This window comes from Carcharhinus amblyrhynchos, chromosome 6, assembly GCF_965287045.1.
Source record: "Carcharhinus amblyrhynchos chromosome 6, sCarAmb.v2.hapA, whole genome shotgun sequence".
In the NCBI taxonomy this organism is placed as follows: Eukaryota; Metazoa; Chordata; class Chondrichthyes; order Carcharhiniformes; family Carcharhinidae; genus Carcharhinus; species Carcharhinus amblyrhynchos.
Window position 1 is genome coordinate 48,037,199 of NC_137329.1, and position 27,606 is coordinate 48,064,804.

Below are 27,606 nucleotides of genomic sequence, written 5' to 3' on the forward strand. Positions count from 1 at the left end.
CTGCCTTCAAATTTATTTTTTGGATCTTTTTGCATTCCCCCAATATTTGTTTTTGCTGCCTTACTTTCTCATTTAGAAGAGTTACCTTGGGGTTAACAATTACTGTGAAACTATATCCAACGAAAGCCAGTCTTCTCAGGATTTAATTGGGAAAAAAGCTCATTTCTTCTTCAAATGTTATTCTCATGTAATTTGCTTCCCCTGCCCCACATAGCATCTGCCATTTGAGTAAATCTATATCCTTATGTTGTACATGCACAAACACATTTTGCATTAATGTTTTTCTTCACGTACATCATGCCAATCCATGTTTCTTAAGAATACGGTAAAACAAATACAGAGAGTCAGAAAATTTTTTAAATTAGTAATAGCCTAGAATCACCAAAATAGGTCAGAAAATTTTAAAAAACCAGTTGAGAGGAATATTCTGAATAAATTATTGAGTTTTAGACTACAATTTGGGGAGAGGATTAATAAAGTCCTAAACTCCCTGAGTGGGAAGTTCTGGTGAACAAGTGAACATACTTAAGTACAGTAAGAGACATACCCATTTCCAAAAACTCATTGAATAAACTAAAGGAGTCGACGTGGTTCAGGTTATAGTTTTTGACCCAATGTTTCATTGTTGCATCCTTCACATCATCCATTGCGATTTTTCTGTGATATTTTTTCCACTGATATTTTAGGAATCTGTAAAGCACTCATAATTAAAATTAAATAGGAACATAAGGTTGCATTGTCTTTTGGACTCAGAAAATCTGACCTGCACAATTCTGTACCTTCTAAAATCACACCCTATCAATGTGTGTCTTTGCCTAGTTGTTTGTCTTTTAACAAAGATTTCACAGTGCATTCTGTGAGCCAGAAAGAAGTTTGTGCAGTGTGTGCATGTGGAGGTAGGCCGGTTAGTAGACCCACCTCATCTGTCCATCACAAAAGCCAAGAACAGAATAAACTTCATTATTCCACATTTAAATGTTATTCTTCTTGCTTTCATAGAGGAACGACAGTTAGTAGCCAAAGTGTAAAATTTTATGTTCTAGTGTAATTTATCTGAAGTCCACTGTCCTTTCGATGACTAAGAACTTCAATACATAATTTTTATCGTATTATGATAGGTTGTCATTGTCTCCAAGAGAAGCAGAAAGGGGGCAAATTGCTGTATTAGAGTTTAGAAGAGTAAGAAGCAACTTGATTGAAATCTTTAAAATATTGAGGGTTATGACAGACTGGGTTTGGAGAAGGTGTTTCCTTTTATTGGTGAATCTAGAACTTGAGGAGAAAATTTTTCTCCGAGTGAGTCTTTGGAGCTCTCTTCCTCAAAAGGTGGTGACTATTTTTAAGGCAGAGCTCATTCGATTCTTGATTAACAAGGTTCTCAGGTAGGCAGGAATGTGTAGTTGAGGTTACAATCAGATCAGCCATGACCTTATTGAATGGTAGAGCAGCTCAAGGGGCCGAATAGCCTGCTCCTTCTCCTTTTTTGTATGTTCTGTCAGGACATGCACAACTTGATGCCAGTGCTATCCTGTAATTAACAGTGGTCAGCAAATTAAGTAGGTTTTTTTCTGGTGAAATAGACTTACGGTACAGCATACTGCACACAGCTGCTTAGTATTTGTTTCAGTATCATTATAACGGCCATTTGGATGAAGAGGTCTGTCATGCAGCCACTTGGATGGCACTGGAAAGGGAAACAAAAAATACATCACTATCTCCATTCATGAGGTTGTTTACAAGGGAAGTAAGGAACTATATTAAGTGTACAATTTCCCCAAGGGTTTATGGTAACTGTATGTTGCAGTTACAACAAAATCAAGAAAATTCAGCACCATCCAACATAAAACAATCCAATTCACTGGTGTCCTTCCACTTAACACAAAACTCCCCTCTGCCCGCAGTTGCACTGTGCAACCATTCACTAATTTACCTTCCAGTCCAGTAAATCTTGCTACTGAGGATAAGAACATGAATATCATGGGAACACAATTATTTCCAATGAATACCTGATTTGGATATATATTACTATTTATTCATTGCTGCAAGAACAAAATCCTGAAATTCCCTATCATTGACGGGAGCACCATCGTCAGAATGATTGTAACATTTCTAGAAGGAAGCCTATTAATCTGGAGCCCTGTTACATCACAAGAACAAATAGATTTTACAAAGCTGCAGGGGAGTGCATAGGCTGATACACATAGCCCAAATATTCAGGAGAAGCTGTGAATGAACCCAAAAGAGGCAGACATTATTTTCTAGGGCATCATGAGACATTGCCTTCAATGCTGAAAAACCTACGGACTCAATAGTCCAGGTTTCAAAAGAAAGTTTACAAAGCAGCTCCCACACTCACAAGCACCAGCTATGCTCTCCAGCAACATGCAACTAATGAAAAGTTGATTAGAAGAGTCTTCAAGCATCTGTAACACCACCATGATGGATGGCTTTGCAGCCCTGCAATATACATTTAGCAAATCGCCAAGGCTTGATAGGCTATGGACCAAGTGCTGGTAAATGGGATTGATGATGGTCGACATAAATATGGAGGGTTGAAGGGCCTATTTCTGTAGACTGTATGACTCTATGACTGTTTCAGATTGATCTGCAGTAGAAGTCTAAGGGCAGTGTTAGTCTTCATTCGGATGTTCAAATAATTGTATCAAGGCCTTTTGAAGAGAACTGTCCCGACAGGTAATGAAGATAAATGGACTGCATGACATCTCAATTAAATACAACCAATTCCAGAGAAACCTATCAGCAAGCTGGACATAACAGAGGAAAACTGGGCAAGTGGGTGAGAATCTAACACAATGGATCATTGCTGTATTTCCTATTCCTTGCATATTGGAATACTAGATGAAAATCAATGAGATGAAGAGGAAAATCAAAGCTGATTTATTGATGCCAGCAGAACTCTATCATGTTGTGTCTCAAGTTTTTGTGAAAAAAGTGAAAATCCACAAATTACAACTCACCTCCTCCAGTCGCCACCACCCTGCTATTCTCACATAATTTCTTGGGTGACCATTAATCCTAGCAGAGAAACAAGTCAATTACTGCAGTATAGGTTCAACATGTTGCGTAATACTAATGCACACCCCTTGATGCATTTCATAGAATCAAAGAATCTACAGTGCAGAAGCAAGTCATTTGGCCCATCGAATCTACACCGACCATAATCCCAGTCCCTATAACTCCATATATTTACCCTGTTAATCTCCTGACACTAAGGGCAATTTAGCATGGCCAATCAACTTAAACCGCAGACACAGGGAGAATGTGCAAACTCCAAACAGACAGTGACCAGAGGCTGGAATTGAACCTGAGTCTCTGGTACTGTGAGGCAGTAGCGCTAACCACTGTGCCACCATGCAGTGGGCAAGTTTGGTACTGTAATCTTCCCACATTCTGTCAGTTTTTCTGATAGCTGAGCACTTTGCTCTCATGGGTGGGGGTAGAGCCTATGTCGACTGGGAAAGCCGGCTCCAGAGTGCTGGGGAACCATTATGCAGGATGCCCCAATCTCCAACTGAACCTGGCGACCCTAACACTCCCCCGCCTGCCACAGATGTCAGACCCCTTCTCGTTATCAGCGGCATTGCTATCCCCCACACCAACTAGCATGCCGGCATTGGGCCATCAGGAACCTCCCCTGGCGAATCCACAACCTTACCTCCACTGTCAGACCATCCCATTGCCTAGTCCCCCTTGAATACCCTCCCTGCACAAACCCCCCCCCCCCCCCACCTTGCAGAGCTCCCCCCTGTATACCTTCACCTGCATGACCAACCACCAGGAGACTTCAATGGCCTTAAATCCATGGCCATGGTGCCTGGACTCTGCTGGTGGAAACCAGTAGTGATTCTCGCCAGCATGAAGTCACACCAGCAAGGGGGAAGATTCCATGCAGTCAAAACATGTTGTGTGGGAGCAGTAAGTGGTTTTAAATTTGATTACTTTTATGTAAATTGGCCTCGCACCCTTTATAGGCAGGAAGCTGATCTCACCAGCAAACCAGGAGGATATGGGCACAAATCAATTTTTTAATCCTTGTCTGCCATCTTCCAGCCTCAACGTACTGATAGATTGGTGCGGCGAGCCAGTAAGATCATGCCCCAAATATGAAAGCTAAAGCAAAATCCTTAACTGAAGTTTGGAAAGTATGATATTGCAGTTTTTATTGTATTGTAGAACCATTTACTTTAAAGAATTAATGCTATCAGCAAATTGCTGCAAAATGTTGATACAATTTTATTGAATGCTTCATAATTGTTAGCCTCAGTTAAACATTTGGTCATGGAAGTTTGAAATGACTATACCTCAGTGGAATGAGAGACACTAACATTATTCAGGAATACAGATCCCTCTGATGATGAGAAGTGTACAAGGCACAGGAAGTTATTTTTTGATGAAACTAGAGACAGCAAAATGACTTTAAAAGGGAAAAGGTCATCGTTGGGATTGTTAGTGTTATTTGTGACACAATAAAGGTGTAATTGCAAAGTAGAAATGCATCAAGTGAATCTCTAAAGAAAGCTGTGGAATTATTTTGTGTGTTTTTCGACAGGCATTTGGATGAAAATGTTTAGAGCCATTACAATAATAGGTTAACTGATTCTATCAGGAGCACATAGACAAAAATCTTTTTGAAGATTAAGTGAAACAGTTCATTCACTTCATCAATAATGATGAACTCTGTACTTTTGAGATCACCAGCTGATTTGTACAGACTTGTATTTGAAGGTTTGCAAGGACCTGAGCAGTGCCCATTTGTACACCATAAGTATGCCAAGGGCAGTGCCAATGGGGTGGGGTCTGAGTGAAGGTGGGACCTGACCAAGGTGGGTCTATGACAAGGTGGCTTATGCAGGGTGTAGTTCTGCAAGGCGGCGGCGGTAGTGGCAGGGGACGGTCAGCAGAAGGGAGCTGCGCAAAGGAGTATTCGGCAATGGGGGAGGCATGCAAGAAGGTCTATGCGGGGTGGCCTTGCGGGAGGGGGATTATTGGGGGGGCAACGGTGGGATTTCATGGAGAATACCTGTGATTGTGAAATTTGAGTAATAATTTACATGAAGTTTAAACCAACACACTTCGCTAGGATACAAATTTGTCCACAGCTGCACTATACTCACTTCCCCAGAAAAAATGCAATGTAAACGATGGATGAGAACATTGTGAAGAACTGGAATATGAACATTTTTATGCTGAAGTTGTTTTCTCGAGCCAGTGCAGTGCGTGGCCTTTCTGCAAAATACCAAAACATGATTGAATCACAACAGGTTGTACTCCTCACGATTAAGCCAATGTTCCAATGATCAGCCTGAAAACAGATCAGAAACAGAGAAATAAAAATGTGTGCAAATAGATGTCAATGAAGACAGTGATGAGGAATGAGGGAGTTTTCCTACTGGACAGGGTATGTATGGTCACATTTTGGACAATTTACAACTTATGGAGGTTGATAAACGAGTGAGAAAAGAGCTTTGCTGGAGTTTAAAGGTGACAAAGGAACATATAAGGATTTCAGTGACAGAGAGCCTCAGAAGAAAACTGCTGTGTTGGTTATAGATAATATGGGCTTTATAGGTAAGTATAACATCAAAATGGACACATGGGAGCGATTCTCTTATCTCGTTGTGCTAGTTTCGGATATCTGTGGCTAGTCTATGATAGACTGGTCTAAGTGCTAGGGTTTTAGGCGGGGCCACTTGAGGGGAGATGGGTGGTGCATCATGTGCTGTTTGAGGACTCATCATTTCAGGCAATTGGTGCTCCAAGCAGTGTTGCTCTGTTTAACATAGACACTCATACTGCATGTACTCTGCAGTGAATGGGAACCCATCTTGTGATAATTAGGACCTGCCCCTGCCCCATATCGCTGACCTGCAATAGATGCCTGGAAGGGAATTCTGTAGTTGCATTCATGGCAATGGCTCAAGGGAACGCAATGGCCATGCCTGCACATCAACCTGTGTGCTCTCTCTGCCTGCTGCACTCACGATGCCAATGGCAGGAAACCTAATCATCACAGATTATGTTGCATTGCCAGCATCCACAAGTTAGGGTACTGGTCCCAGTAGGGGATTGGGGGGTGGCAATGGGATCTCTCTCTCTCTCACCCCCACCATGCAGAATGGATCTTGGGCTTCTTGATTTAAAGTTCACTATAGTAGTGGCAGCCGAAGAGGAAGAGGCAGCTCAGGAGGTGGAGGGTGCAGGGAGGCTGCTCCAGGAGCAGCCAGTGGCAGGCTTTCAGGAAGCGGAGTAGGGAACATGCCGTTGGCCATGAGGTGGGAGGTCAGTCTCCTGAAAGGGTGGTCAGGAGGAGGAGGATGCAGATGCAAATCAGACCAGGACATCTTTCAAGGGGCTGTCAGAGGTCATGTGCCGTCACCAGTTCTGCTTATCCAAGGACACAGGCTGGCACTTGTGTGGGGTACTCGCACACCTGACACCTGAGGACAGGGGCGGCCACCAACTCACTGTAGAGGTTAAGTTGACAGCGGCATTTAATTTCTAAGCAACAAGGTCATTCCAGTCACCCAGTGGCAATCTATGTGGGATGTCACAGGCCTTAGTACATGAATGGGTTTGCCAGGTCACAGATGTCTTGTTCGCCCAGCAGGCGAATACATAGAGCCCGATTTTACCATTTTGATTCTAAGTGCTGAATCTGGGCACAATTCAGATCTGACTTGGAGAACTGCACTCAGACGCGCCCATACGCACTTAGCCTGAAGAAAAAAATTGTGAGCCTGAATCGCGCAGTGGGCAGGGCTTGACGCACCTGAAATGCTGCAGCTCCAATTGGAGCTTTGAACTGCACTTGCGCAGTAAAAAAAATTGAAAATCAGGTCCCTGTCACATTGCTCCCGGGCTGCAAAAAATTGGATGAAGTGGCCTGGGAGCGAGGGCCCCCACAGACATTACCCCACCTCCACAACATAACTGTCCCTCTTATCCACCCACCTCCCCCATTGCCACCCAGAGAATCACGACCCTCTGCCCCACCTCCCCCCGACCGGTCGCCCGCAGAGTGGCAGCGGACCCCACCCGACCCTGCCCTCCACCTACCCCACCCGATCCTGCACCCCGCCCCCCTCCCCCCCCCAATTTGCTGTAATTGACTATATCTGATGAGTTGTTTCTCTGTAATGTCAGAACCACTCTAGCCATTTCAATGGAGGCGAGTTCTCCTTGTGCACAAGTAATTAAACACCTTGTATTGGATGCATGGTGTCCAGCGCTGTTTCTATTAAGAGTATGCCTAAGGTTGCTGGTATCGAACAATCTCTGATAGAATAACCCTGGGCTCTTTGAAGACCAGTCCAGGCTGCCAGGCTGCCTCATGGGGGACAAAGGCTACTCACTGAGGTCATGATGGATGATGCTAGTGCAGAGGCCCAAGACTGAGGTGGAGGCCTGCTACAATGAGGTCCATGATGCCACCCGATCTGTAGTAAAGCGGGGCATAGGCCTGTTCAAGATGAGATTCCATAGCTTGGACTGCTCTGGGGGTGCCCTCCAGTATGACCCTGAGCGTGCCTCCTGCATTATCATCATCTGCTGCATTCTGCACATTACACAGCAGCAGGGAGACTAGCTGGAGGAGGAGGAAGAGGGTCAAGATATGCCTTTGCCTGGAGCTGTTAATAGCTTGTTTTGCTAGGTCCAAGAGCAGGTCATGAGGAGTTCCTCCATCTTTCTTGCCCCCCTCCCAAACTGGGTGCTTATAGATCAGGAGCTTGGGACTAAAGTGCAAACAAAAGATCAACAAAAGGTTTTTTGGCAGGCCTTTTTACTTTCAGGCGGCAGAGGTCTCCATTGGCAGTCCCTCGATGGAGGGTTCCTCCCCCACTACCTCGGGAACCTGGGATGGAGGGTGGCGCATGCAACAATTGTAGGCTGCACTGGTTCACTGGCTCCCAAGAGATTTGCCCTTTTTTTGCGAATGGGATTTTTCATGCTAAATTCCTCCTCAGTATCGGGGGATAACAGGGTAAATATGGGGGGGAATACAGGAATAGGGTCTGGGTGGGTTGTTGTCGGTGCAGCATCAATGGGCCGAATGGCCTCCTCCTGCGCAGTAGGGATTCTGTGATTCTATGTTCAATGTTATAGGCTTTACTCCCTCTTTAATTACCGTAAAAACTTTTTATTTATGTTTTGTCTGCACTTTAGTCCCACGCTTCTGATCTACAGGCACCCAGTATGCAGGAGCGGGGAAGGTGGCGGACCTCCTCATGAACCTGCTCCTGGGCTTAGCAAAACAAGCTATTAACAAGTCCAGGCAGTGGGCGACTGAGAGGGATCGTCCAACCCAACTGTCTGCCATTCTACCACAGCTACATTCACAGTCAGATGTCCCAGGATTGGGAGCATGCAGTGTCCAAGGACACTGTCGAGGCTTCCATGCTCGTTGGGCACCGCAGGGGCTGGGGTGTATTATCCGATCCCTTTAATCAAATTTAGTTTGATGTCTTTAAGTTTGCTTTGTCTTTTGTTTCAGGCAGTTCCCTTCTTTTTGGGGGCTGCCCTTTTATAAATGGTCTACTTAAGCCTGAGAGTCTGGTTGCAGGGCAGAGGAAGTGAAGTTTGTGACAGTGGTCAAAGACATTGATCTTCCCAATACTAAGCAGCAAAAAGATGTGGCCCATCCAATATTTGATGCTGTATAAGTAGCCTGACAGTATAAAGGCAGCCAAAGGGATGAAATGGTACCATGGTAGATAAGATTTGGCCATGGGACATATGAGAGGAACACCATACCTACAGATAACATTGCTGGAAGCACAATACAATTAAGAAAGAGGGGAAGGTCAAATATAGAGCCTTGGGAAGTCCAATGGTATTAGGATAGGATAAAATTCCATTGTTGAAATATGCTTGTCTATATTCAAATGGGAAGCAAGGAACCATGTGAAGACAGTAGTATTGTTAATGAGCATATTGTTAATTAAATCTTTCTCTGGATTGGCATGAATTTTGGAAAAAGGATAGATGTGATAGTAAGCCAGTTTTGTACTGGAAATGCAGAATTCTCTGCCACGTGGGATTATTGTAGCTATATGCTGTAAAAACATTTCAGTTCATATATTGCCAAGATGTGCCTGAGGTTGGATTCACAATGAAAGGTACCAAATTCTGTTAATTTGTGTTTAAAGATACAATCATATTTGTTTTAATATGCAATATTTTATTTTAAATGTCTAATTTTTCCTGTCAAAACTATTTTAAGCTTCAAAGGTAGAGGTGCAGCAGGTTCCAAAGTGATGGAAAATTCATGAAATGGTAAACATCACGATTTCTGCTGGGGAAGTCATATCTTAAACCCCCAGAAAATAATTCATAACATCATAAGAACTAGGAACAGGAGGATGTCTACTTTTTGTCACTCATTAGTAAATCCTAAATCAACCATTACTGCAAAGTACAGTATGCCCTTGCATTGTTTTCCTTCAAGAAGTGACAGTACGCTGGGTATACCTACTGCTTAAATTATAATACACTAACCATCCATTGTATTTTCAGTGTAATTCCTCTTCATATCCTTCAGGAAAAAAATGTGGCTGTATTTGAGTTGTTTGTTTATTTGGGACTGTGCCTGATTTTTTCTTAATATTAGTCAGCTCTTGGTACTTATGGTACATTAGCATTCAAACAATTTACAGCGTTAGAAAATTACATACCTAAATCACATAGCATCTTTGCAACTTTGCGATTAATCTGAAACAAAAATGTTAACAAATAGTTTTATTCCTATTTCAGATCAAAGCAGATGTCACTAGAATCATATATTTTCTGCCAGAGTTAACAGTTGTTTTGGTTAAGTTGTGCACCCTCCATTGATTGTAATGTATCAGTTTATCCGGTCAGTTGCTCATATTGTGATTATTTCTTAAATTACTTTTTATGTGAATGGAACCCTTACTTTCAGGGATCAAATTGTATTGAGTACTTTGAAGTTCGATGAAACACTAATGCGCCTGAATCTTAACTTCAAGGAAAATGACTTGTCCTAAAGCAAGAAAAGAAATCCCAAGGTCCTTCACATTTAGCTTTTGTGGAAAAGTTAGAAGAGGTGACTGAATATGGTTGAGGAGACAGCTTTTCAGAAAGCCTTTAGAATCAAATAATTTTATAGAACAAACAGCCATTCAACCCATTTCATCCATGCCAACTCTGAACAAGGTATTCATTTTCATTGCTCTGCCTCTCTCCCATACACTTTAACATTTATTTCCCAAAATACTGTAAGTTTGTGATTTTATAAAATTAATAAGAGGCATGAAAAAGAAAATGGATAAATATTTTGTGAAATAAATCTCAATACTGTTCTATGTTAGAAGAATTCATACATAAAAAAATCTTCTAACCCCTTCCTTCAGTCAGTAATAATCTTGCATTTATACATTATAGTTACCAGCTCATTGACCAATAGAAATAAGAAATTATTAAAATTTTTTTATCTTAAACAGTTAGACTTTGACAGTAGATAGGTAGACCACAATCACACCATTGTTATTATCGCCCATCTTCATTGCCAAAACATCGCCCGACTGCATCCCTGTTTCATATGCTGTTGAAATCCTCATTATCTCTTTATTACCTCGAGATTTGAAAATTCTTTTTTGTTTATTAATTCATGTGATGTGGACTTTGTTGGCTAGGCCTGCATTTATTGCTCATCCCTAATTGCCCTTGAGAAGGTAGTGGTGAGCTGCTTTTCTGAACAACTACAATCCCTGAGGTGTAGACACATCCAAATTGTATTAGAGAGGGAGTTCCAGGATTTCCAGCAAGAGTGAAGGAACAGCAAAATATTTCCAAGTTGGGATTTTGCTTCTCTTGGTAGCCTTTGTGGGTTTGGAAGGTGCTGCCTAAGGAGCTTTGGTGAGTTCCTGCAATGCATTTTGCAGATGGTACACACTGCTACCACTGTTTGAATGTGGTGGAGGGAATGAACGTTTGTAGAAGGTGTACCAATCAATTGAGTTGGTTTGTACTAGATGGTGTCAACCTTCTTCAGTATTGTTAGAGATGCACTTATTCAAGCAAGTGGAGAGTATTCCATCACACTAACTTATGCCTTGTTGATGGTGGAAAGGCTTTGTGGGGTCAGGAGTTAAGATACATGCCAAAGCATTCCTAGCATCTGACATGCTCCTGTAGCCAGAGTATTTAAATGGCTAGTCCAGTTCAGTTTCTGGTCAATGGCAACTCCCAGGATGCTTACAGTGGTGGTTTCGGTGATGATATTGCCATTTAATGCCAACGGACGATGGTTAGATTCTCTCTTGTTGACAATGGTCATTGCCTGGCAATTATTTTGTACAGATGTTATCTGCCATTCATGGCCAGCGTCCCACATTCAGTCCTCCATAAACCTAGCACTGTCCAAAGTTCAACTCCCATGTCCTAAGTGCATCAAGGGCGTAAATTTCCAGCCGTGCTCGCCCCAAAGTCAGAAAATCCTGCCCGAGATCATCCTGGTTAGCAATGTCTCTGTTTAAAATTCTTATCTTTAATTTAACTTCCCCCATGGCCTCTCTCCTCCCTTTCTTTATAATTTCCTCAAGCCTTACAACCTTCAATGCATATTTTTTCCTCCAATTCTGGTCTCTTGAGTATTTTCAGCTTTAATCACTGCAATATTGGCAGTCATGCAGTCAGCTGTTAAGACCCTAAGTTCTGCATTGCCTTTGTAAACCTCTCCTCCTCTCTTTCTTTAAGATGATCCTTGAACATTTATAATGAAATCTCCTTTTCATCTCCTTCTCCTTTTCTCCTTTGGGAAATCAGTCCCAAATTTTGTTTGATAATGCTCCTGTGAAGAACTTCTCAATACATTAATGTTTCAATACATTAATAATACTACTTACATACCAGTTATTAATGGTGTTAGAGATGAGAAGGTATTGGAAGTAAAGATATTGCAGTACGTCTTCTAGATTGACTGTAACCACGGTGTGCCAATAGTGGAGAAGAGTGTGGGGTAGAGAATGCTAAGGGAAGTGGAAAACCTGGCATGATCAACGTGTAGCTGTATCTGTGTGCGAGTGCATTTGATATGAAGGTAAGATTAAATGAGGAAAAGAGGTATCAGAAGAGGAGGGCAAGCAGTAAGGCATATGCTGATATCATCAAGGATTAACAGTCACTTTTTGTAGAGACCTATAGAGGACATTAGCTTTCAAATGTGGTGATAGCCCTTTCCACCACTTCTCCAATTTACTTTGTGGCTGTGTTGATCCATCATCTAAAGCTGACTGATGCTTCTTAGCCCCAACTGTCTGCGACATTGTACTTCACTCTTTCATTACACCTAGACTGCATCATACTCAAGATTATTTAAGCTTCATTCTGCCCTTCTACTGGCCTTCTATTATCAAACCTCTCCTTGTCTCTTTCCTTGGACTAATCTTCAGGTTTTCTATTGATCCCTTTAGTCAATTTTTCTATTATAAATCATCACATCAGACCAGTTCTCCCACATAATTCATACTGGGTTCCAACCCCAAATCTTCTTTATCTTTAACTGTGGAATTATCATATAGTTGATTCTATCACTATTTCCTTTTCAACTAACCACTCCAGCTCTCAGATGCTGCTAATCTATAGTTTCTCTCCCCTACATTTTCCAAACATTTCTTCATTGAAACTGAATTACTGCTCCCCTGATAGCTTTGTCACTCAAATCCTTATAACTCAGTTATCCATGGTCACTTCACTGTCTACTTACATTTCAGTTTTGAAACCAACATTGGACATCCTCAACCTTCTCTTCAAGAAGACTAAACACATCATTGTCTCCAATTACCACAGCATTTCTGATTTCTCTTTTGTAAGGTCATGTACCACATCATCACCTCTGAACTATGCTGATATTTCACAAATCTTATTTTAATTGCTCACGATACCCAGGTGCCCTTGTTGAAGCGTTAACAAGAGCATTTGTGATTGTGATCATGGTACATCGGTCCTCCTGATCCTCCCTTTCTACCAGCTTTCTTCCATTGGGACTACGTTGACACACTTCTACCCCTGCTTGTTTGAACACAATTATGCATCTTAAGAGTGCTTCCCTTCCTGCCACTCAGTCATTTCTAAAGATCACTATCTCATCAGTACACACCTTATTTACAGAACCTACAGGCACAAGATCAACTTCCAGCCAAAGAAATTCACTTTCTCCAAACTTTGTCAGTTGTGCCATATAATTCAGCAGAAATGGGCTTTTATGTGCCAATTTCATGTGTCAGTTGCACAGATATCTTTGACCAAACTCAAGAAATAGGCCAGAATTTTCAAGTCCCTCACCATCATCGCAGGGCAACCTGTGACAGGTCAGCAAGCCACTGAAATCTTCATTCACATCAGCAGGACCGAAGATCTGTCTGGCGTGAAGGGCTAAAAAATCTCAGCTTTATTATATCTAGATAATTTCCTTCTTAAAATTTAGATTAGATTTGCTTCCAACTCTCCCTCTTTACTTGACCAAAAATATGTTACCTTAACAGTGCCTTCTGCAAAAGAGGAAATAACAAATAATCTATAGCTAGTTCCTCTTGGAGGCTCACCTGATGGCCCAAACTTACCCTTGCCCAAATCACTTCAAAGGAAGATCAAGCAACAACTGATACTCCTTTGAGAAGCCAGAGCAGCAATACCAAACAAAACTGCAAAAATATTAGTAGTAGGTGCCAATTTACCTGACCAAATAAACCCTAGGATCCTATAACATATTGCTTCATCCCTTAACCACAGAACCTTCTAAGAATTAACAAGAAACCTAAATGCATCAGTCACTTCTCCTACATGACTATAATCAAATTACACAAAAGTTTCATAAAATATATACTCAGATATATACAACATAAAATAAACACAGTCTTATTAATAAAGACAAAGTACTTTGTCTCACTCTTACCTTAGTCATGATGAGAATTGTAAAAAAGTGCAGCACAGCACCAACCATTATTGCAATTGTTTTGGCATGATCACTCAGAAAGTCTGAAGAAGACTTTGTGAACATAACAGCAACAATAATCCGACATATTACAATTCCAAGTGCAATACCAATAATAACAATGATCTGTAAAATAACAGGACATGACACTGAAAGTTAGCCCAATACATAACAGAAATATACAATGTGTGTAAGAAAGGCTAGTACAATAAGAATGGCAGAGGAGATACGTAACACTGGCATAACTAATGCAGACTAGAACACTCAAGGGGAAATATTAGAAGTGTTACACTGATAATCACGGTAACAGTTCTATACATATGCTTGTGACCTCTTTGTGTATCATCATTAGACAGCCATAGCACCAAGCTCACTCATTACTTGACAGCTTGAGTCCCAACTCATCCACAATTGGCAGTCAAGTTCATCAACTGATTTTTCAGTGTACACCAGCTCAATTACTGTTGAACACATTCGCTATTGCAATAATCACATTCCTAAATAACTCCCATTGATTATATGCAATTCCAGACTCACTTCTTAATGAATATTAACATTTTTTAAGCTCATGGTTTATTGGCAACAACAATTCCTGAGATAGTTATATATTGGACAGCGACATATTTCCAATCTCACCCTCTACTAGGATGCAGCAATCTGCAACTTATTTCCTATTGATACTTTGCAATTCAATAATTTCTCACTTCGCTCTCTATTGATTATTTAAAACTCCAGGCTCATTCACTATTGGACAACAGCAAGTAAAAGCACAACTGCCATTTTTTCCCCAAAAGTATACCTTATTCAAAAAAATTGTAGAAGTACATTCAGACTTGGAATTTACAGTGCAATAAAAAATCAACCTGTCTCCATAAAGCATGTTTGATGCTGAGGTGCCTCATACAATTGTAATACTCTTGATACTTACAATATTCATTCCATATATCAGCTATATAGTCTAACAGCAAAAGTATTTCAAATTGAAAATTATAAGAAGTGCAAGACAGCCAACTTTTCCTTATTACAGTATGCTCCTCTCTGAGGTGCCACAATACCATTTCAATACTCTTGATATTCAAAATGTATATTCAATATCAGGCATACAGTCTTATACAGCAAGGAATGCTACACAATTTCCAGAACCTTGGTTGATGATTCCACACAGTGGAGCTTCTACTTGCACACCTCCATTGTGTGGAATCATCAACCTGCTTATTGCCAACTCCTCCTGATGGATTCGTCTAAACTTTCTATATATCCCAAGGGACATGGGAGATTGCAGCCTGACTCCAGATTTAATTAGAAAGCTTTCCAATTCTCACCAATTGATTGAACTGCATTATTGATATTAATGGAGAGCATTTGGATCCAATTGCTGATTCCCTTCCCAAAACCCATTTTAGACGGCACATCTATCATGTAGCTGTGTGACATTCTGCTATAGATCTTCTCCTGGTCTAGGATGATAAGGCAGGTGTCCATCCCCTGTTCCATACATAGGTGATCATATCCCCGAGTAGTGAATGCCTGAATTAGATCTTCCTGCAGGGCACCGTGCAGATTCCTGCTCAGGGTGGATCACCAACTTCAGAGCAGACTTGACCAGATTTGCAATAACCTTGAATAGAATTTTGTAGTCTACATTGAGCAATGAGATGGGCCACCAATTTCTACTCTCCTTCCTTTCTCCCTTCCACTTGTAAATGAGAGTAATAATACCTTTCATCATGGACTTAGACATACTTGTGGCACTTTCAACAGATCTGGGCCAATCCAGTCCCACAGAGTTGAATACAAGTCAGCTAGTTAGCAGTCACTTCTGGGAGTTTTACTCTTCTAGAAAGCCTTGAAGGCCGTACTTAGCTGATCCAGAGTTTGTGGTCTGTCCAGATTCTCCCAAGTATTGTTGTCTAAGATCTTTGTAATAGAGGACAGGATGGACAGGGAAGCCATGCTGTCTCTGGGCTTTGTGCGATACAATCCAGAAAAAAAGGATTTGCTGTTCCTCAAATTGTCAGACTGCAATGACATTACCAAGCCATCTTCTTGCTTCAGGCGGCTGTTACAAGCCCTCTCTTCTATATTTTCTGGAAGAAGAAACGTGAACACATCTTATCCTGCTCCAGAGCAGATTTTGGACCAAAAGATGACCTTGGAGGCCTCCGAGGTAAAAAGCATGGCTTGCAGACCCCTTACCTCATGGAGATCCTCCTTCATATTGATCACCACAACTCAGCCAGGTCAGATTCTGCATGCTTTTGTGGAATTGGGAAAATTTCCTCTGTTCATCCCTAGCCTTCTGAAAATCTTCATGATGAAGAACCGCTTGATGTTTTCCTGATTGCTTCCTACCGATGCACTGGAGACTCAAAGAGGGGTTTCATAATTCTCCAATCTTTGTCATTTCTTTTGAGTTCTTTATTGTTTTCCAAGTTCAGTAAATTCACATTCAACTTCTACACCCCCCGCTAATTCTTTGGTCTTTTTACAAGTGACAGTCAGCTAGTAGGAGGTAGTGGTCAGAAAATAACATCATATTGGTAGCTCTAATTTGAAAGTGTGGGACACAAACAAGAAATCTATGCTGGAATGGGCAGACTTGTCTGACGATGTATGTATGATGCACTCCACCTCCAGGATTGCTGAAGACATCATGCAGCTTAGCATCTTTTACCATTTCTATCAGGAATCTGGATGTGGCATACAGTCTGCTTGTCAGATTGTCCAGACACATCAATGATGCAGTTGAAGTCACCACTCAGAGCAACCCTCCTGGATATCGCCAGCTTCATGGGAGCTGCTGATAGCCAATCACTCAGCAGTTCGAGCATTGAGGGCTCTTTTTTAGCATGCTACATTTGCCAGAAATAAACCCACCATTTCCTTAACTTGGAAGATGGAGAAGTTATCTCCCTACAGCAGAAGACCCAGGATGGAGGAATGGGAATCATTTCCTCCTGACCAGATCAGTGGTCCTTGGGACCACTGCCTGCAGGAACCAGGGTGTGGGATTCCATACTCTTGCAGAAACAGCAAGTCAGCTTTCAACTTGGCAAGGAAGTCTAGGTTGAAACACGTCTCATAGTAATTTTAACATTACACACATTAATGGAAGTGATCTTTATTTCATGTTAAGCATTTTGTTGTCCACCAGATCTATAGTCTTTGATAGTTCCAGTGCTTGGGTCTGGTCCTGAATACACATAGTATTCACAAATTGTCTCACTTGTGTTGGGATGAGAAAATGATCTGGTGCGCCCCATTAAAATTGTTCCGCCCAGGTAATATTGAAGAGTTTATGCAAGAAATGAAGTTTGGACTATTTTCTGTTCTATTGGTTTCCATTCAAGGGTATTGTAGCTCCTGGCTTCCCAGAGTTGGGGTGCGCTGAGCACTTTACCAACCCCAGCTTTCTGAAGCTGGGTGCACTGGCCTGTTCACATTAAGGGTGGGATACGCTGTCTTCTTCGCTGTTTTCAATGTTTTCGAAACTTGGATAACCCCTCCTCTAGATCCCTAGAGTTTTGCCACTTGTTCTGTAGGTATCACCCTTTTCCTTCCTCGAAGTACAAAAGTCCCCGTTGTCTGTCTTGGAAGAGAGTCGCCTTTTGATGCCCATCTGGAATGTGTCTTGGTCCCTTCTAGGCCTGTTCTTTTTGGTCTTTTTCATCAACTGCTAATCCCCTTGTTATCCCTTTGCTGGGTTCCTCCTCCATTGATTTAGTCTGCTTCCTCATCATTCTGCTCCCTCTTTTGCCTCCCTGAGTCCTATTCCCATTCTGCTCACTGAAGGGCTTAATAGGTGGAGGGTTGTAGGTCTCCTTGTTGGTAGTCTTACTCATTGTTTCATTAGCATGCTTGGTTCTTATTACCTGTGGCAGCATTTTGGGAGGTCTTGTAGCGATGGCTTGTCTCACCACACAGGTTGCAGCATTTAGTCTGCTTGCAGTGATTTGCCAGATTTTATCCATTCTGCTCTCAATTCTTGCAGATGATGATACTGCAGTTGGCAACCATATGACTAGGTGCGCCACAAGAAGGACAAACTTTGACAGCGAAGTGTAGACTGGATAGCCACGGCTTCCTCCAATAGCAAAGCTGAAGGAAGGATGGAGTGCTGTTCCCTTAAATTCCACATTCAGAGCTACCTTAACCTGTCATTTGTTTTGATTTCCAAAGGCATCCTTGACCTTTGTGCATTTCCCAACCTTGCTGACGTACCCAGCAAGAAAGTTAAGTATATCCATGACAAAAACATCAGTGTTGTAAAAATGCATGGTCACCATCTGGTTCTGTTGCAATGGCAGAGTAAACAACAACTCTACCATGAGGATTCGCACTTTGGCAGATTTCTCTTCTCCTTGTACACCCCGAGGGACTTTATGCACATTACAATATTCTCAAACGGTCATGTCAAAGTATCCAGTGTTGAAGAAATCCTGCAGGCAGTAGATACCTGCAACTTTGAATCTGCAGGATTTCAAAAGAATTCTCTTAATAAAACTGGTACAATGAGTACCTCCTTCACTGTTGCTCCTTCACTGTCTTTCACTGCCACCCTAATTATATTACATAACCCTTGGATTGGGGCTCTATTGGTTGCAGCCATCACCTCATCATGTACCCTATGTTTGGCGCTGGGACCCCGCCAAAGAAAAACAAATAACAAATAAAATCAAAGAATAACTTGCAATGCCAAAGGAAAAAGGGCCAGAGGCTTTGCCAAAATTCCCAGGAAGTATATTAACTGAATAAAAACCACAAACTTACACACATCCAGGGACAAACATGATCATTACCTCTTCTCACTGGCTAGTTCTTTTTTTTCAGTATATAACAAGACATTAACATTATGTATCTACTTACCAGAACGCATGCCAGCAACATGACTAGCGTTGTGCGTTTGTATGAATGGTGATATTTTTTAGGCTCTACATCAGGGTTATATATTAGCCCGAGAGACAGTTCCTCCTATTGCAAGAAATCATTCATTTTAAAATTTGTCTTCTCTTAACCTAATAAAGTTGATTCAGAACTAACTTCAAATGTCCTCTGTCAGTTGAATATTAAGGACTGGATTTTTGTCTCTCAATGGAGGTACAAATTGTGTAGTGAGATCCTAAACTTCATTTTTGTTGTAAAAACAAATTTTTTCTACGGTCCCAAACCCATGCCACTTTTGACTGGCCTTTTCATGAGTCAGGAAGACCTTGGATGCAAAACACACATGCATCTCTTCCGAGGTTGGCATCCCCATTGCAAAGACCCAGGAAAATTGTATTTCCTCCCACACACTATTTTCATGTGCTGGTACAGCTTTTAGAAACCCTTAAAAATAAGCACCACCTTGAAATGTTCATGACCACTAAGGAAACCTGCTAAGGAGTCAGGGACATCCTAGAAAGCAAGTGTAAAATGTTTTGACACCTTCAGATGTCACTATTAAATACTGTATTGTAATTTAGATGTGTTTTAATATAGTGATTCATCATAAAGAGCTGTCCCACAAGAGTAAGTTAACTATTACATTGGCCAGCATTGTGTAAGTGTTGATATGCATTATAGCATTTTTCCCACTGGGGAAATTGTCATAGTGCATTCAAAAATGTAGGAAAATGTCCCTGTCATGTTTGGTAATGGAATTAATGTACAGACAGCTTTGACTGTGAAAAAAATCCCCTGCTTTTAAAGGACAAAAAATACTAACACTAGCTCCCCTCTATTGAGTGAGAGTCAACTTTGAAATCATCTGTTTTTTAATTTTCTGGCTCTTGAAATTACAATAATGTTTTAATAGCTGGTAGTGATCATTATGAATGATGCTTAGGTGAGTTCAAAAGCTGTTGGAGAACTCAATTCTGTTACCATAGCTGTTCAAGGAAGAAGTGACGGTCTTCTGAGGTTATAATAATATCCTCTGGTCTTTAATACAACTCAATGGCCAAAGAAAAAATTAACGTTTTTCTTTGGAGAAGATTTTTTGCACTATAAATGACAAACTTTGAAAGAGGTTTATTACATTATCACAGTTTTATTTACACCTGCACATAAAATAATTCCCATTGCAACTGCATGGGATTACAAGGACTGTTTATAGTAGATACTGTGAGTGCCTATGCAGAATATATAGCAGCATGGAGGCGGGGGGGTGGGGGCATACACAATCTGACAGGGTATGGGTGGCATTGTAGACCTGAGGAGGTTTGAAGGTGGCATGGATGATTTAAGGGGACATAGGGTGTCATGAGGATGGGTGGGGTGTGAGTTTAGGAAACCATTAAACAACGTTGAGAGTTGGACTCTGAGTCAAAGAACCAGCCAGCCTCTGCATTTACACAATTCCTGCACTTCAGTTACCAAAATAATTAACCTTAAAAATCATCAGTTTTTGTTCATTGCTTCAAAGTAGAGAAGCTGCTTTCAACAGATTAAACAGAACTTGGTGCTCTTTGATGTTCCAATCTTCAATGGACCAGATTTTGCTGGAACAGGACATTTTGCAGGACATAACTGTTAGGTAGATGCTTTCCTGCACTTTTCCACTCAATTTTGTTTTTAAAACTTGTTGAAGTAGGAGCTAAGAACTGTGTGGAGCTGGCAACATGGCATTCACGATCTTTAATGGGTGAACAAAGTGCATTTCCTTAAGTACTGAGGCTTAAGGATTGAGAAAGAAACATGGTGGAGAAGGGCAGTGAATTGGAATTAAATCAGATACAGAAAAAAAGAGAGGAAGAGAAAGATTGGATTAAGAGAGAAAGTGATGACAAAGGTACTATATGTAGGACTTAATTTTTTTCTTTCTGAGCTGGAAATTGGCATTGCATTTTACACAGTATCATGTCTTTTGAAAGGTATTTGCACTCTCATTACCAGACCAAATTTTCCATTGCCAATTTAATGCACATATCCACAATGCTTTTGAAAATAACAGGGAGGTCGAGGGTGAAATGCCATTTATGTCAGTTAAAAGAAGAATGGCGTTAATTAACCAGTAAGCTCTGACTATTGGCAATTCAGGCTGGATCATTTTCCCCTCAAGTTTGTACATTGATAACAGTATGTATTGTTAATCAGCTGTGATTATTTTTTTCAGCAACATCAGACCCAATGTAATCTAAACAGCTCCAAATCTAATCTTCATTAATTACATAATTTAGGTAATTAAGGTTTTTACCTCATCCTCGTCCCAGTGGCACAAATCCCAGGACAAGACAGTTTTTGCTCGGGTTCGTTTCCACACTTCCAAAAATACAGTGGCTATTTTGTGAGAGAAATATTCAGTGAAATAACTAAGATTTAACTGTTTAATAACAATGGACAGACTTCTATGCTTCCCTACAGACGGTTTTGCAGGTGGTGCCATTATGGCTCAAAGCAATGAATGCATGAACCTCTCCATTGCAAGAGTGGAGAACCTTATGTGGGCACTGAGACATACAGAATGCATGCCACACTCTAGAGTGGACCGGTCAGTGCTACAATGGAACAGAGATGTTTAGAGTGGATGCCAGATGTGCCCCAACTGGTCCTCCCCTCCAGCTATCTGGAGCACCAACCAATGGCTGAGGCAGTCACCAAGAAGAATGGAAGCAATCATCATTATCAGCAGGCATCATCTATGCAGCAAGGGTCTGGTGACTGAAGCTGTCCCTATATTCATGCTCATGCATCAGCCTCTGCAGATAGCCCATTGGCACCTCCACATTGAGGACGACTACCACATGCATGTCAGCCCAGCAAGTTTCCACTTCATCCAGTTAAAGCATGCCTTATAGAAATGGCTGAGAGCAGAAGTTATCATGTTGACCAAGGCACCGAATGATTGACTGGGGATTTTGGGGCAGCATGGTGGCACAGTGGTTAGCACTGCTGTCTCACAGTATCAGGGACTTGGACTTGATTCCAGGCTTGGATCAGTGCCTGTGCTGAATCTGAATGTTCTCCCCGTGTCCACGTGGGTTTCCTCTGGGTGCTCTGATTCCCTCCCATAGTCCGAAAGATGTGCTGATTAGGTGCGCTGGTCTTGCTAAATTCCTCTTCGATGTACACCAGAATATGGTGACTTGGGAATTTTCACAGGAACTTCATTTCAGTGTGTTAATGTAAGCCTACTTGCAACACTGATAAATTAATTAAACTAAAACTATACTTGTAAATAGCGATTTTTCCACTTTCTGAACACACTGTAAATATTGATACACAGTGCCAGACATGTGAGCTTCCATTGTTTCATGGCAAAATTCGAGGAAGGAAGAGGTGATGAAGTTAAATAAAAGTCTTGAAAGTCATTAGCAAGAACTCTGAACAGAACTACATAATTAATTAATGGCAACAATGTACTGAGGAAAATGCCTACCCCAGATTGCCACGAACATCGCAAAAGCAACTGTTCCTTCATGGTCAAACAGTTGTGTGACCTGCAGAAATAGAACGAGCTAAATTTACTTAAAAACACCCAATATTTATATAACACCTTAATATAAGAACTGACAGAAGTCAGTTATAAAACAGAAGTGTTATAAAACAAAATATGACACTAAGCCACGTAAGGACATATTAGGAGAAGTGAAGAAAAGCTTGGTCAAAAACATTGGAGTGTCTTAAAGAAGGAAAGAAAGTTTAGAGAGGATATTTCAGAATTTAAGGCCATGGCAACTGAAGGTGTACTTTCCAATGGTGGAGTGACTAAAATTGGGGATGCACAGGAAACCAAAAATAGAGGAGAGAAGGTATCTTAGAAAGTTGTGGGGCTAAAGGAGATCATAGATTTGGGAAGGAGTGGTAAGGCCATGGAGAGATTTGAAAACAAGGATAAGAAATTTAAATCAAGATTGTTATGTTGTGGCTTTCTAACATTGTCAAGAGATTTGAGGCTTTATTAAAACAAAGGTATATATTGTTAAGAGAACTTGGTACAGGAGGTTTATGCAGCATGAAGGCTGCCCAGGGGCAGAGCCTCAGTTCTACATGCTTACAACATTGTTCCAGAAATAAAATATCTTAGAGAAGACTCCATTTTCTGGTATGATCAGTCACTCTCAGTTTCTACTGATCCCTCAAGTCAGGTGACTCACTTCTGCTGTACTGTCTCATGGAAATAGACACTACATACACAACAAAGATGTTGTTTGATCAGGAGCCAAGGTGGCTAGCAAGCATAGAGCTGAAGGATGGAACAGAACTTGGGAGCGAGTTAAGACACAGACAGCAAAATTCTGGATGCCTTCAAGTTTACAAAAGGTAGAATTTGGCTGACCAGCCCAGCGTGAATTGCAACAATCAACTATAGATGTATCAAAGAAACAAACAAGAGTTTCGGCAGCAGATAAGCTGCAATGGGAAAGGTTGGAAATAGACCATCTTAATGATAAAACTAAAAGAAAATTAGAATATCATCCTCGGGTCAAATGTGACAGCAAGTTTGCAAACAGAGGCAAAGTCATAGGTGTGGCCATGAATCTGGGTCAAATGTGACAACAATGTTGTGAACAGACTGGTTTAATCTCGGACTGATGGCAAGGAAAAGACAGTCTCAGTGGATAGGGAACAGATTTTGGAGCAAGGATCGGAAACACTGGCTTCAATCTTGCCAGTATTTGACTGGAGATTTCTGCGCATCATGTACTTAATGTTGGATAAGAAGTTAGATAATTTAGCAACAGTGTAGGGGGCGTGAGAGGTGGTTGTGAGGTATAGCTGGGTGTTGTCAGGTTACATGTGAGAACTAACAATGTGCTCTTGGATGATGTTGCCAAGGGCGGTTGAGAAATAGATGGAGGTCACTGATAGCTCAGTGGGTTTTACCGGAGATGATAGTGTTGGAGCAACAAATAAGCCTTTACAAATGATTCTCTGGCTATGATTAGATAGATAAGAATAGAACCAGATAATGGTAGGTCCACCCAGCTGAACAACATTGGGGAGGCATTGTGGAGTACTGATCAACAATGCCAATGTAGGCAGGTTGAGAAGAGCAAGGAGAAAGTGGATCTTTTTCAGTCACATAGGAAGTAACTTATGACTTTGAGAAGAGCTGTTTCAGTAGTGTGGCAAGGGCGGAACCTGATTGAAGTGATTCAAAATGGAGTTCTGGGAAAGATGGGAATGGATTTGGGAGATGATAACATGTTCAGTGATTTTGGAGAGGAAAGGGACATTAGACTGTGGACAGTAGTTTGCCAAGACGCTGGGTCAAGCATTGTTTTTTGAGAAGAGAGATGATGACAGCAAGTTTAGAGGTGAAAAAGACAACTCTTGAAGTAATGGTAGGTCGACGCAGCTGGACAACATTGGGGAGGCATTGTGGAGTACTGATCAACAATGCCAATGTAGGCAGGTTGAGAAGAGCAAGGAGAAAGTGGATCTTTTTCAGTCACATAGGAAGTAACTTATGACTTTGAGAAGAGCTGTTTCAGTAGTGTGGCAAGGACGGAACCTGTTTAGACTATCAGCTAATTTTAAGACCAGGAAGGGAAACTGGGTGATCAATTTATTGAGAACAGGATTCTGAAAGCACAAGATAGGTCTCATAACAAGATGAGCTCAGACAGGGCATGACAGGAAATCGGACAGAAACCAGAGAAAGATACAAGTTCAGGACTCAAGCAAAGGTTGATCATTTTCAAATTTGACCAGATGGACTTCTGGAAGGAAGGAATGCACCAGAGACAGTGGATTAGATCAGTTCAATCTTGATGACAAAGACATCCATGAGCACCTCATACATATTAGAATCACAGAATCCCTACACTGCAGAAGGAGGCCATTTAGTCCACCAACTCTGCACCAACTCTCCGACAGAGCGTCTCATCCAAGTCCATCCCCTGTTCCATCCCCATAACCTTGCACATTTATCCCATTAATCCCTCTAACATACACACTAAGGGACAATTTAGCACGGTCAATCCATCTAGCCTGCACATTTGGTGGAGATGTGAGCAGAAGGAGCAAAGAAAAGGAGTTTAAGAAGACGTTTTGCAAAAAATAAAAGAAGCCAGTGTTTCTTTTTGCATTCCAGGATGATCCTTGAACAGTGAGCACTTTTAGCAGATGATAACAGGACCTGATGGTAATTTATGTGATCCAGCCAAGTATGGCAATAAATGACTAAATAATTGTGCACTATATTCTTTCAAAACTACGTTCCTTGGAGAAAAGGGAATAGAGATAAGGATCATATAAGGGTAACAGACATGGTGAAAGAATAATGGTTTTACTGGAGACTGAGACATCAAAGGTAGAGGGGAGGGTGCAGTTGAACAAATCGATAGCTGCAGAAATGTTGTGGTGATCAAAGGGCCAGAAGTTAGACAACTGGAACCCTGAAAGTGCAATAGAAAGTGAAAACTAGGACATAGTTTTTTTTGAGTAACACATACTCAAAAATGGTATGTTGGGAGTGGAAGGGGAATGTGTATGGTGAGTGATACAAGGAAGTGATCAGAGATGACCTTATCTGTAATTGACATGATGGGACTTGCAAAATCACACTAAATGGCAAAGTCAAAGGTGTGGCCATGAATTTGGGTTAGCAAATTTATTTGCAAGAAGAGATTCAGGGAGGATAAGAGGGCAGTGAATTCAGAGGAAAGAGAACTGGAAAGAGTACAGAAGATAGGAGGTGGTGAGATGGAGGAAGGAAAGCAATGAAGATTTCTGAGCAATGAAGATTTATCAGCAATAAAATTTACATCGTAATAGGAAAGCAGAAAAGAATGATTCTGGAAGTGAAGGGTGGAATAGGGCAAGATGCTCAAAGAAGGAGAAACTGCCAAAGAAGTAAGGAGATAAGTTGACCTGTGATCAGGTGATAAGTGCCACATTGACACTGCAATGGTCTCAGCTATGAAAGTGGTAGAGGTATAGCCAAGTAGGGAGGATTCATTAAGTGGCAAGTGTCATCACCCCTGAGCTAGTTTCCTGCAAGGCTGCAATATCAATATAATAATCCTCAAATTGCTGCATGTCAAGTCCTTGTTCACAAGTGAATGGACGTTTTGGAGGAAGATCTGTAGATGAACGGTGAGAGCTGATGGGCTGACAGAGTCTACATCTTGTAGTGATCCTTGGCAATGAGAGGGGCAAGTCAGACAGAAAGAAGAGTGACAAGATTAGCCCCAGCAGGTGCAGAGTGAGAAGACTGATGAGGAAATGGGATGGCGCAATTAGAGGGACCGATTAAAATAAACCAATGCTGAGTACTTCAACCAAACCATTTGAGAATGCCAAAGGGGGCACAAAGAGAAGCTGTAGGCTCAAAAATTGAATACAAAATATTCATAAAACATCTTCTGTCCTCATTCCTTTGCAATAAATTATCTTTTCGCACGAGTAGTGGTGCACAATATAAAAACAAACAACTATGCAGAGATAAGGGACTGAATTACTTGGCATTCACAATGGGATATATTTTTAACTTGCCATTTGGCAATGAGAAATTAGTGCACATGAAAACTGGGTGATATCTATAATAGGCAGCTGAACTGCCTGGGCAGCAAGTTGAAAATTAGCCCATTGTCTCATCTGGATACACAAATAAACATTTCCATCTCCTATATGGTGTCCCTTACTGCTTTGCCCTTTTACCTTTGCGTAGGTACATGTCTCATTGAGCCTCCAGTATTGACAACGGTTATCACACAGTGGGCACATAATAGTCCCATAAGCATTGCATATCTCCATACTGAGGTTCATGAAAAGAAAAGAGAGTAATTTAAAGCCATGCATCAACACACCAGAAAACATACTCCAAAAAGAAACAAACTTTAGATAATGTAGCTGGCTGATTGTTGACTCAAGATCATCTTATTTATTTCATAATCAATATCTTATATCCTAGATCAAAAGTAGCCATAATCCTGTGATCACTGCAGCATTTTTCCCCTCACCTGAGAGCCTGAACAAAGCTATAGTCCCCTGTGAGTTTCTGACCCCCCCATTCATAGCTTATCCTCTAAATAGCATGACCACACAACAATATTGAACATTCCAATTTGTACCTGGGTGATAATATGTGACAATGGAACAGAAAAAGTTCACACATTTTTAGGGTTAATGAGGAGCAGGAAATTTGGGATTTATTTTCTGCCTTTGCGTAGGAAGTTGAAGCCCATTGTAGCTTCCCAATTGCTATCCTGTTGAAAACAAATCAATTCTATGAAATGAACAAATTTTGGATACGATGATAGTTTTAAGGTGAATGAGATGAGAAATTTACAATGCATTTATAAAAATAGCAAGTGTTATTTCCATGATATTGCTCATGTTAAAGCAAAGGGCATGCTGTTTTATACAATAATATGCAAAATATATTATGGTTCTGCCACGACATTTGATATAGTGCAATATTGTGTAACAAACCTCATTATATCAACACTAGAACACATCTTTTTCCAGTAATTTTTTCTACTTACAAGTACCTTAATTTCAATGAGCAATTTGTTTTGATATATTGATATTCTGTCTTTCTGAATCTGTCAAAAAGCGAAGAACATTTCCAGCTGGTTCTTCAACAACTGCTTATGCAATCAGCATAGAACTTCAAGTTTCTGCAATTGTTGCTGTCATTTTGAGCATTTGCAGCCTCAGCCTCTGAGCCCACTGTACAGCACACCATACCATGGCAAATATTG

The 27,606-nt window shown here is 41.1% G+C and overlaps 1 protein-coding gene across 2 annotated transcripts in view; it reads right to left on the reverse strand.

Annotated features, from left to right (window-relative positions):
* The window catches only part of LOC145343904 (anoctamin-9-like), a 117,118-nt gene that overhangs the window by 23,775 nt on the left and 65,737 nt on the right, over positions 1-27,606 (reverse strand). For both annotated transcript variants that reach the window (XM_080190409.1, XM_080190407.1), the window contains 10 exons: positions 26,561-26,657; positions 22,332-22,392; positions 21,150-21,232; positions 18,839-18,943; positions 13,934-14,098; positions 9,693-9,729; positions 5,136-5,247; positions 2,979-3,036; positions 1,587-1,684; positions 548-690 (listed from right to left, as the gene is read on the reverse strand). In XM_080190409.1, the coding sequence (XP_080046535.1) occupies positions 548-690; positions 1,587-1,684; positions 2,979-3,036; positions 5,136-5,247; positions 9,693-9,729; positions 13,934-14,098; positions 18,839-18,943; positions 21,150-21,232; positions 22,332-22,392; positions 26,561-26,657 (959 nt within the window). The remainder of the gene's footprint in view (positions 1-547; positions 691-1,586; positions 1,685-2,978; positions 3,037-5,135; positions 5,248-9,692; positions 9,730-13,933; positions 14,099-18,838; positions 18,944-21,149; positions 21,233-22,331; positions 22,393-26,560; positions 26,658-27,606) is intronic.